This window comes from Dipodomys spectabilis, unplaced genomic scaffold, assembly GCF_019054845.1.
Source record: "Dipodomys spectabilis isolate Male_0828 unplaced genomic scaffold, ASM1905484v1 ptg000325l, whole genome shotgun sequence".
Classification (NCBI taxonomy): domain Eukaryota; kingdom Metazoa; phylum Chordata; class Mammalia; order Rodentia; family Heteromyidae; genus Dipodomys; species Dipodomys spectabilis.
The window spans coordinates 981,208-993,539 of record NW_024871002.1 but is presented as its reverse complement, the minus strand read 5'-3'; the positions used below and the strand labels follow the sequence as shown (position 1 = coordinate 993,539).

General features: G+C 39.0%; 1 protein-coding gene and 1 long non-coding RNA gene across 2 annotated transcripts in view; one reads left to right on the top strand and one right to left on the bottom strand.

Annotated features, from left to right (window-relative positions):
• LOC122128237 overlaps nucleotides 1-11,644 on the top strand; it is a 62,213-nt gene extending 50,569 nt beyond the window's left edge. The window contains exons 3-4 of the long non-coding RNA XR_006151388.1: nucleotides 9,067-9,297; nucleotides 10,544-11,644. This is a non-coding gene — a long non-coding RNA (uncharacterized LOC122128237). The remainder of the gene's footprint in view (nucleotides 1-9,066; nucleotides 9,298-10,543) is intronic.
• LOC122128236 (host cell factor C1 regulator 1-like) lies at nucleotides 960-1,187 on the bottom strand. The gene has a single exon (XM_042702517.1). It carries the CDS (start codon nucleotides 1,185-1,187, stop codon nucleotides 960-962), a length of 228 nt encoding a protein of 75 aa, XP_042558451.1.
• Nucleotides 11,645-12,332: the final 688 nt, after the last annotated feature.

Below are 12,332 nucleotides of genomic sequence, written 5' to 3'. Positions count from 1 at the left end.
ATTTAGGACTATGATCTATTTTGAGTTAACTTTGTATATGATATATGTATATCTAGTTGTTGCAGCAACATTTATTGGAAAGGTTATTCTTTTTCCAGTGAATTGCCTTTTTACCATTGATTAAAAAATAGCAGTTGTCTATTTTTGTGTGTATATTTTTAGACACTATCCTGTTCCATAACTATATTTATTTGACACTAATATGCACTATCGAATATAATGTAGCTTCATAGTAAGCATTAAAACCAACAGCTTTATAATAACTATTAATATTAAGTGGTTTCAGCTTTCTTTTTTTTAAGTGGTTTCAACTTTCTAAATGTGTTCTTTTATTAAAGTTCTTTGGGCTCTTTTGGGTCATTTACATTCCTATTTGAATTTTAGAATCAGTGTGTGGGTTTTCATAGAGAAAATCTTTTGGAGGTCTGAAAGAGATTTTACTGAATCTGACTCAATTAGGAAAAAACATCATCTGAACAATACTGAATCCTCTGACAATATGAATAAGGCACAAATCTCTTTATGTAGATTTGCTTTAGTTTCCGTTGTAGATTATTGTTTCCAACAAAAAGCATTTCAGGCATCTTTTGTCTGATTTACCCATAAGTATTAACATTTTATTGCTTTGTTTTTGAATTAACATACATTTGTAATGCTGAGGAGGTTCCACTGTGATATTTTCATACACTCAGTAAACTTTGCACAAATTCACTCCCCACCATATTTACATGTTGTAAATGCTAAGTTATTTATTTAACTACTTAGCAATCTGTCTTCATTTCGAGGGGTATGGGGGGCAGTGTTAATATCTGCCTTCCTTGCTGTTGCCCCTGCCACCCAGGGCTCCATGGAGTTCAGAGTCCTCTATTGGAGAGGCCCTGACACATGTTCTGGAGGAGGATAAGCCCTGGTAGCTTACTTGTCTTTTTTATAGTGGCCAGGAGCACAGGCTCCAGTACTCACAGCTCCATTATGTCCACAGCTGCTTTTGCAGGGTAGTGAGGAATGACAGTGTTCCCCAACCTCAGCAGCCAGAGAGCCTCTGTAATTAGCCTTCCAGGGTAGCACCAGAGAAGCAGCTTAAAGCAAGGGCTTCTGACTGAGGGCAGGGCTGGTGGGAAAGCTGTGCTGGGGCTGCAGTAGGGGTGGTCATTATATAGGCTCAATGTAGAGAAGTGGATGGCCATGTTTTCCTCAGACTCCCTGGCATTTCCAAGTCACTGCCCTCTCCAGGTAGCATACGCAAGGCCCATACACATACGCAAGGATGTGTATGTGTGTGTGTGTGTGGGGGGGGGGGAATTCCAGAGGCTCCTGTAGGATCATTAAGCTTCAAGGTCCTGTGGACCAAGGGGTCATAAATAATATTTTATATTTTCAATTTCAATCACCCTTTTAGTAGAGAAGCAAAAATATTTTTTGTATATTAAGATTGTAATCTGAAACTTTGCTAAACCTTATTTAGCTCAAGAACCTTTTTTTGAGTTGCAACTGTTTTTTGCATACAAGCAGTTATCTGAAAATAAAGGATGTGTACTTCTTCTTTTACAATTTGATTGTATGTCCATTTCATGTCCAGTTAGTCAGGTGGTCTGTATATGTAAGCAATTAGCCTAAGTCTTTCCCTCTAAATCTGTAAATGTATTGACATTTATTCCCTTCTTCTCCTTAGTATTTTTGTTGTTGTTGTTCCTGAGGCTTGAACCCAGGGCTTGGGCGTTGTCCCTGAGCTCTTTTGGCTCAAGGATAGCCTTCTATGACATTGAACCACAGCACCACTTCCGGTTTTCTGATAGTTAATTGAGATGGTCTCATAGGCGTTCCTGCCTAGGCTGGTTTTGAATCACAATCTACAGATTTCAGCCTCCTGAGTAGCTAGGATTATAGGTATGAGCCACTGGTGCTCAGCTTTATCCAGCGTTTTTATCTCAGATATTACGATTTTCATGTTTAGAAACTCAGTTTTCCTCTTTGTAATATCTTACATGCCTCTATATCACTTTTTGACCATTTAGAAATGATAGAGTGACATAGTTCAGTTTAACTCTTTTTAAAATTTCTTACACATAGTTTTCTCTTTTTTTATTGTGAAAATACCTTACAGAGGAGTTACAATTACATGAGCAAGGTAATGAGTACATTTCTTATCAAGCATTGTTGCCTTCTCCTTGTTTCACCTTAATCCCTTTCCATCTCCCTTCCCCCCCCCCCATAGTTTTCTTTTTTGTCAGGTTTTCTTTTAGATAGCAGCAAAGCATTGTCTCCCCCTTCCCCTCCACCGCCAAGCTAATTATCCTCTTCTAATGAGACAAGACCCTTCTGAGTATTCTATGCAATTCACCATGAGTGATGAGATTTCCAGTCTGCCTTTGGGGATAAGTAGTGCTCTTCTAGATTTGTATACAGGTTGAGTGCTATTCCTTTCCTTGTCCCTGGTAGTTTCCTCACATATTTGCACCTATCCTTATTTTGCCATGTACTCAAGGGTGAGCCTTCTGCAACTTTCTGAAATTATCTGCCTGGGAAGTGCCCTCCTTCATGGTATTTTTGTGCTGAAAAATCTAGCTGCTTTAAGCATCCTGAACTCGTAGCTCTATCTTTTTTTTTTTTTTTTTTTTGGTCGGTTGTGGGGCTTGAACTCTGGGCCTGAGCTCTGTGCCTCAGCTCTTCAACTCAAGGCTAGTGCTCTACCACTTGAGCTACAGTGCCACTTCCGGTTTTCTGGTGGTTTATTGGAGATAAGAGTTTCACAGACTTGCCGGGCGCTGGTGGCTCACGCCTGTAATCCTAGCTACTCAGGAGGCTGAGATCTGAGGATCGTGGTTCAAAGCCAGCCCGGGCAGAAAAGACCGTGAGACTCCTGTCTCCAATAAACCACCAGATAACCGGAAGTGGCGCTGTAGCTCAAGTGGTAGAGCGCTCGCCTTGAGCTGAAGAGCTGAGGGACAGCGCCCAGGCCCACAGTTCAAGCCCCACGACCGACAAAAAAAAAAAAAAAAAGAGTTTCACAGACTTTCCTGCCTGGGCTGGCTTTGAACCATGATCTTCAGACCTCAGCCTCCTGAGTAGCTAGGATTACAGGCGTGAGCCACTGGAGCCCAGCTTGTAGCTCTATCTTCTTAACTAAGGGAGTTCCAGACTCTGCCTCTGTTTCCCTTGACCACAACCAGGAAACTCTCTCTCTCTCTCGCTCTCGCTCTCTCTCTCTCTCTCTCTTGCTCTCGCTCTCTCGCTCTCTTTTTTTTTGCCAGTCCTAGGGCTGGAACTCAGGGCCTGGGCACTGTCCCTCAGCTCTTCAGCTCAAGGCTAGTGCTCTACCATTTGAGCCAGAGCACCACTTGTGGCTTTTTCTACTTATGTGGTGCTGAGGAATCAAACCCAGGGCCTCATGCATGCAAGGCAAGCACTCTACCACTGAGCCACCTTCCCAGCCCCTCTCTCTTTTTAAAATTATTTTGTCTCTGTAAAGGTGATGTACAGAGGGGTTATAGTTATATAAGTCAGGTAAAGAGTGCATTTTTCTTTTTTTTTTTTCCTTTTTTGCCAGTCCCGGGGCTTGAAATCAGGGCCTGGGCACTGTCCCTGAGCTTCTTTTGCTCAAGGCTAGCACTCTACCACTTGAGCCACAGTGCCACTTCTGGCTTTTTCTGATTGTGTGGTAATGAGGAATAGAACCCAAGGCTTCATGCATGCTAGGCAATCACTCTACCACTAAGCCACATTCCCAGCCCAGGAAATTCTCTTAAATAAATAAAGCTGGGGGACAGTCCTTGATTATTTTTTACTTCACTTGTTTCCTTCTCTCAGGGATCTTTGCTCCTGTTCGCTTTTCAGTGCCTCAAAAAAACTACTTTATACATTTTGTCCAGTATTCAGTTGTGTCAAGGAGAATAAATCCAGTCCCTGCTTGTCTAGATTGGCCAGAATTGGGCATATCTAGGCTGTTTTTTTTTAATTTAAAGGAATTACAATTAAGTAAAATTAAAAATGTAGTTCATCATTTGTACCAGCCATGTTTCAAGTATTCACAAGGCATATATACTAATGACTATTCTATTAGACAGCACAGTTTTACCTCTATTGGGTAAAAATTTGCCTTTATGTTGTTTCAGTTATTTAGTTAACTGTATGCTTGATTAATAATTATTTATATTAAATTTTCTTAAATGAAATAGCTAATGTGCTTGCTTGCTCTTGATTAGGCCCTGGTTGATACATTTATTCAGGTAGTTTAATTACCAAAGCAAGGCCCAGTGTAGTGGCTCACTCCTGTAATCCAAGCTATCCAGAGGGAGTGTGATTCAAGGTCTCTGACCAAAACGTGGGTATGGTGGTTTATACCTATGGTCTCATCTATGTGTAGAGCTACAGGTTGGAGGATAATGCTCTGATTGTAGATCCACTTAAAGAAAATAACTAAAGGGCTACAAAGGTGGCTCAGTGGTAGAGCGCTTGCCTTGCATGCTCAAGGCCCTGGGTTCGATTCCTCAGCACCACATAAGCAAAAAGAAAAAAGCCGAAAGTGGCGCTGTGGCTCAAGTGGTAGAGCGCTAGCCTTGAGCTGAAGAGCTGAGGGGCAGTACCCAGGCCCAGAGTTCAGGCCCCACGACTGGAAAAAAAAAAAAAGAAAAGAACTAAAGCAAAACAGGTTTGTGGGCATGGCTCACATGGTAGACTGCTTATTGAGCAAGTGTGAGGCCCTGTATGCAACCCCAGAACTACAAAAGAAAATTCTATCCAAACAGCAAGCAGATAGGCCTTAGTATACCAGCAAATTACTTCATCTCTCCAAGTATCAGAATGTTACCAGGTAAAAAGTGGGGAGCCACCCTCCAGTAGTTCATGCCTGTAATGCTGGCTACTTAGGAGGCTGACAGCCAGAGGATTACAGTTTAAAGCCAGTCTGGGGAAAGAAGCCAATAAGAATCCATCTCCAAAATAACCAACCAAAAACAGGGCTGGAGATATGGCTTCAGTGGTAGCATACCAGGTGAGCAAGCAAGCTGAGCTAGTGCAAGGCCTGGAGCATCTCAGTACCATTATATAAGCTTCCCACTCAATTACCATTATGTCCTGAGAACAAGAATGCCTATGCAACTACATGCCTGATGTTTAGAGGAGTCCTAAAAACCAAAAGACCTGTAAAGATAACCATTTTGTTATTAAAATATTATGTATATATATATATATATATATATATATATATATATATATATATATATATATGTTGTCCATCATGGGACTTGAACTCTGGGCCTGGGCGCTGTCCCTCAGCTCTTCAGCTCAAGGCGAGCACTCTACCGCTTGAGCCACGGCACCACTTCAGGTTTTCTGGTGGTTAATTGGAGGTAAACGTCTCACGGACTTTCCTGCCTGAGCTAACTTTGAACCATGATCCTCAGATCTCAGCCTCCTGTGTAGCTAAGATTACAGGCGTGAGCCATCAGAACCAGGCTCTCAATATTTTTTAACAAAGGAAAAGCATGCAATGTTGGTTCACTTTGCATAGACAGAATTTTGGATTATAATTCATAAACTTGATCATTAATATGTATCTCTGTATTAAAACTTCTTCAAGCTTCAAGAACTAAGATGGAACTCTGCTGTGATCCTAAAAGAACTGAATCATCTAAAAGGGCTTGTAATTTTTCCAAAATAATTTAAAGCTATACTAGGGATTAAAATTGAATCAAAATTTGAGAAGTATTCTTTAATAATGACATTACCTACATTTGGGAAGTTTATTGCTTTGCTTATTACTACATCATTTCTTTTATTTGGCAGAACTATTCTTTAATTAATATTGGTTTTCTTTTTTTAAAGTTGAGTTTCCTTGTCTCAGAAGTAATTCTAAGATGACAATTTATTTTGCAATTGGTTATTTTGTATGATTCATGAAGAAACACTTTAAAAATAACTTCGTAATAACGACAGAAAACTGTTTCTTCACGATTATGATTCATCATAATTATTTTTGAACATTTGGTAAATCCTATTTCTGTGAACTTGGAAAAAGAACTTGAAAAACCCCTTTCAGAGCCTTGTTAATCCACCCCACTTTGTGGATTCTGCAAAGGATTCACTTGATTAAGAATATGGGCTTAGGGCTGGGAAGGTGGCTCAGTGGTAGAGCGCTTGCTTTGCATGCCTGAGGCCCTGGGTTCTATTCCTCAGCACCACATAAGCAAAAAGAAAAATGCCAGAAGAGGTGCTGTGGCTGAAGAGGTAGAACGCTAGCCTTGAGCTGAAGAGCTGAGGGACAGCGCCCAGGCCCAGAGTTCAGGCCCCACGACTAGACCCCCCCCCAAAAAAAAAGGAAGAATATGGGCTTAAGGTAATAAACCTAGTATGAGACAATAAAGTTATACACACACACACATACACAAACACACATATATACCCCTACATATTATTTACATTTTCAGTGTCTCCCCTAGGAAGTGCAAATAAGTCAAGTGATTATCTTGTGGAATTAAAATTGTGAAGAGTGAAAACATGGCTCCATTAACCTTCCAAATGGCATGATCTAAGCTTTTTGGCCCAAGGGACAAGCAGGAAGTAGGTTATATATTGCAATCTAGAGAAGATGGTTAGGATACTGTGGCCATTTTTAAAAAAGAAAACTTGAATGGAAACACAGACACATTTTCTTAAGAAAAGGAGAGAGATGGATGCTGGTGGCTCATGCCTGTAATCCTAGCTACTCAGGAGGCTGAGATCTGAGGAACAAAATTAAAAACCAGCTCAAGCAGGAAGGTCCTGTAGACTCTTATCTCCAATTAATCACAAAAAAGGAAAAGAAAAGAAAAGCCAGAAATGGAGCTGTGGCCCAAGTGGTAGAGAACTAACTTTGAGCTGAAAAACCTCATAGACAGCACCCAGGCCTTGAGATCACATTCAGGACTAGCAAAGGAAAAAATAAAAAGGAAGAAAGAAAAGGAGCCCAAAGCACTAGAGATTGTGGCTAAAGTGTCAGAGCACCAGCCTAGCAAGCACAAGGCCCTGAATTCAATTCCCAGGACTGCCAAAAAAGAAATAAGAAGAATAAAGAGATGGAGAATGTAGTACTTGTAACCAGGTTGATATGCTATATATGACATTTATTGGAAGTTTATTTTGTTGAAGTGAATTTTCAGTTTCAAGTTCATAATTACTATTTAGGGAATGGAGAAGACCACTGAATTGTACAGAATGAGCACACAGCTGTCATATTATTCCCCTCCCAAGGTTATTAACAGTTTGTCCTAGAGTGATTGTTTTTATCTGCTGCATGGATTCTGAGCAGAACAATCATAAACGCATACACATTTTGTCAGGAAAATCTGCATCTTGAATATATATATAAATGTATAAATATATAACATAATTGTGCAATGTATATTATTAATTAATTATATTAAGTCAATAATATTGCTAGGTTGATAACTTATTATATATTAATAATACTTAATATGTAATTATATATAAGTATATATAATCTCTATATATAATCTATCTCTATATATAATCTCTAGGGTTTCCAAACTCACCTAGAACCTTTTCAAGGTTCTAAAAATGGAAAGGTTTCCCTATCACAACTACTATAAATCCTGTTGTTCTTCCTTTGTCAATATTAAAAATCTAAACATAGACTTTAATGGTCATTTAAGTTACATTGTTCTTTCATAAGATCCCAAGGTATCCGAGCCTCTACTGTTTGAGTATCTTGCTTCCCTCCCTCCTTCCCCTTGGGTCCCCTTGACCCAGGCATTTTCACTGATGCTGCTGCCTCAGGGCTGCTGAGAGCCTCAGTTGGTTCTCTCCTCTCCAGGCCATGTTCCCACCTTCCAGTCACTACCTCTCTTCCCTGCTCTCACAAGCTTCAAATGTTCAAAGGTAGGGATTTGTTCTGTCAGGGCCTTAGTGCTGTTTTCTGAAGGAAAAGTAGACATTTCTCTAAGAGCCTCATAAATACCACTTGAAGGAGGAGGTAACAATGCCCAATAGGAATTGTACTCATTACCTTACTCATGTAACTGTAACCCCTCTGTACAGTAGTTTTACAATAAATAATGTATTTAAAATAAATAAAAAATGTCACTTGAAATTTATAATCTTTACATATTTTGGAGTGTGGATAACCACAGATTTCACAGATTTAAATTCTCAATGATATTGTTCCTCATAAGGTATAAAAGTAGGATACTCTAAAGGACTATTGATTACACTGAAGTTGGTATTGTCTGATTTGAAGATTATTGTTACTTTACCAGAGAGCTACTAGAAATAATACCTTTTCCCAAAGAAAGGGTTCAATAGGCCCCATGCCCGGAGCCTGTGGCTCACGCCTGTTATCCTAATTACTCAGGAGACTAAGATCAGAGGATAGTAGTTCAAAGCCAACCCAAGCAGGAAAGTCCATGAGCCTCTTATCTCCAATTAACCACCAGAAAACTGGAAGTGGCATTGTCGCTTAAAGTGGCAGAGTACTAGCCTTGAGCCAAAGAGCTCAGGTATAGCGTTCAGGCCTTGAGTTCAAGCCCATAACTGACAAAAACAAAACCATAGGCCCCAGTGGAGGTAACATATTATTTGGGAGAGAATTTAGGGTATCTCATCATAATATATGAGTGGCTACTTTTTTTCCTGCTTGCTTGCTTGCTTACTTGCTTGCTTTGTCAGTTGTGGAGCTTGAACTCTGGGCCTGGGCACTCTCCTCAGCTCAAGGCTAGTGCTCACCACTTTGAGCCACAGTGCCACTTCCAGTTTTTGGTGGCTAATTGGAAATAAGAGTCTCAGAGACCTTCCTGCCCGGGCTGACTTTGAACCACTATCCTCAGATCTCAGCCTCCTGAGCAGCTATGATTACAGGCATGAGTCACCAGTGCCCAGCTCATTTATTTAATTCTGCTGACAAAAAATTAATACCTTTAGTGTTACCATTATGATATGGTCCCAATGAATACAAAAATATAGTATACCTTAAAATACTAACAAAGATGCCAAAAAATGTATGAGGGGGAAGCATTAAGTTCATTTAAGTCAACATAACATTGATCTTGCTGGTATTCTTTCATGTTGTTAAAGGCTCTATGGGAAGGCTTGGATGGCAAGGAGTCAAGAGAGGCCTCTAGCCAGCAGCATATGAGGAATGGAGTTGTCCTGACAACAACCCCACAAGCAAATATGGGAAAAAGATTCACTCTGATCATCTTCAAATGAGACTGCATCTCCAGCTAACACTTGAGGATTGCCGAAGTAGAAGACTCAGCTAAGCTGTGTCTGGATTCCTGACAATGTATATTGTAAGCTGCTGAGGTTTGTAGTAATTTGTTAATTTGTTATGCAGCATGATATTTCACCTTCCAAGATGTAACCACTATCTTAAGTATGTGGTTTATCATTCCCATGAATGTCTTTATGCAAAGACATATGTATGCAGGTATGTGATGCGCATAATATATTTGCATACCTAATTCACACACGGTATTGAATGTTTTAAAATCTATATAAGTGCTCTTAGAATATTTGTATTCTTCTGAAATTAGCCTTACCCTTATTCTTTCTCTGTCTTAGCCACTATGAATTCTAGCCTCCTCAGCTCAGTATTTAGTGTCCTATTCACCTTCTCCACAATACTCCCAAGCCAGTGAATTGAGCCAGGTCCCACCTTTGTTGAAGCTCAGCTCCTTCGGACCCTAAACTGAAATGCAGATGGAGGCTCTTCAGCAGTAGCTCCCTGGACTATCACTTTGGTTTCCTTTGGTGCTGGTGCATTCTAAATCAGGGTATAAGTTTAATTTAATGTGTATAGTAATGATCTGTGGGCCTTGTTAAAATGTCATTGTGACTTATTAGGTCCACAGAAGGCCTGAGATTCTGTATTTGTATAACACTCAGGTGTTAGTGATGCTGTTGATATATGAACCATATATTTTAATACAGGGTTTCAGAGGCACCTTTATCTATATCTTGATTTACAAAACAAAACTGTTTTAACTTAGACAATTGATGTTAAACAAAACTGAAGAGCTTAGAAGAAAGAGGCTTTTACAATGATAAAATGTGATACCTTGCAAAAGATGTAAGGTAGGCCAAAAACAAAACCTGATGCGAGTTAAAGGAAGGAAATACTATATTAGAGTGGAAATTAATGGAAGAGAAATAGAAAAGGAGAAATCAACAAAACCAAAAAGTAGCTCTTTGAAAAGATCCACAAAGTTGTCAAATCTTTAGCTAGATAGATCAAAACAAAAACAAAAATACAAGACCCAAATGATCAGAATGAGAAATGAAAGTAGAAACATTACTTTTGGTGGCAGTACTAAGGATTGAACTCAGGGTTTCCAGTTGCCACGCAAGTACTTTAACACTGAGCCATGCACCTAGCCTTTTTTTTCACTTGTTATTTTGAGATGAGGACTCATTATTTTGCCTGTGCACATGCCTGGACCACAGTCCTCCTATTTTACATTTCTGCAATAGCAGGATGACAGATATGCACTACTATGTCCAGCATCTTCCACTGAAAGAGTCATACAGACTTTTTTTCTTTTTTTGCCAGGGCTGCCATGGAACTATGATCTTCCAGACCTAAGCCTCCCACATAGCTGGGATGACAGCATGCACCACTGTACCAAGGCTTTCAAGAACTGTTTATGCTTGAGCTCATCTTGAAGCAAGATCCTTCTGATTCCTGCCTCCTGAGTAGTTAGGATTATAGGTATGAGGCACTGTGCCTGGCTAGAATATTACCTCTGACAAGTATAAAGGGGAAAAGGGAATATTTACATAGATTAAAATGGAAAAATTACTAAAAAGATGAAAACTATTGAAATTGACTCAAGGAGAAATAGGAACATGGATAGAGGTATAACAAATGGAAAGACTGAATTACTGCAGGTTCATCATCCCTAACCCAAAAACCTAAAACACTCCAAAATCTCCAATTTTTTTAAATACCATCTGGATGCCACAAGTGGAAAATTACATACTATCAAACTTCATTGCACATACAAAACATTTAAAATATTTTGTACAATTTACTTTGGGTCATGTATATAAAGTATACATAAAACATAAATATAATTTATGCTTAGAGGTGGATCCCATCCCCAGATATCTCACTATGTATATACAAATATTACAAAGTCCATAAAGGTTGATATCCAAGACAGTTCATTCTGGTCTTGAATATTTCAAATAATGAACACTTAATACTTTTAAAAACATGCGCACAAATAAAACCTCAGACCCAATCATGTTCTACTGAGTCCTAATAAAATATTTAAAGAATTAACACATTCTTTACAAACTTTCTCTAAAATGATAGAGGATAGACCGTCTCCCAAGTTATTCTCTCAGGCCAGTTATTAACCTGGTACCAAAACCAGACAAAAGATCAGAAGGAAACTACAAATTAATGTGACTTACAAATATGGATGCAAAAATGAAAAACAATATCTAAAATATCCCCTGAAAAGTGGGGTAGGTCTCTGGGATATAGATTTAAAAATCAATGCAATATACCACAGCAATCGAATTTTAAAAATCACATGATCATCTCAACAGATGCATAAAAAGCACTTCACAAAATCTAACATCCTTTCATGATTTAAAAAAAAATACTCAGCCGGGCATCAGTGGCTCACACCTGTAATCCTAGTTACTCAGAAGGCTGAGATATTAGGATTAAGGTTCAAAGCCACCCCAGGCATGAAGGTCGCTGAGACTTTTATCTTCAATTAACCATCAGAAAACCAGAAGTGGCACTGTGGCTCAAGTGGTAGAGCACTGGACTTGAGCTGAAGAGCTCAGGGATAGGACCCAGGCCTAGAGTTCAAGTCCCACAACTGTCCAAAAAAAAAAAACTCAACAAAGAAGAAATTGAAGAATATTTTGTTAAAGGATATCTGTAAGAAATCCACAGCTAACATACTTAATAGTAAACAAATGAATACTCTTCAAATCAGGAACAAAGCAAGGATGCCAGCATGTCAACATTGTACCAGAGTTCTAGCCATTAATGCCATCTAGATTGGAAAGCAAAAAATGTACGAGTTTGCCAACATTGTAGAATATAAGGGCAGTTAGTAACTGGTGAATGGGATTAAGAAATAATTACATTAAAAAGACAGAATAAATTTAAGAAAAGGAATGTAAAATTTACACATATGTGCTGGAAGAAATTTTAAAAGTTTAAATAAATGGAAAAATTTCATGCTCATGGATGGAAGGCAGATTATTAGGCTGATTATTTCTCTGAAAGTGTTCTAAAAGTTCAAATGCAATGCCAGTAAGAGTTCCATCTAGATTTCTTTTCAAATTATTAAGCTGATTGCAAAACTCACATG

Excerpts from the sequence above, each read along its gene's own strand:
- LOC122128236 (XM_042702517.1), bottom strand. The coding sequence starts at position 1,187 with ATGGCCATCCACTTCTCTACATTGAGCCTATATAATGACCACCCCTAC.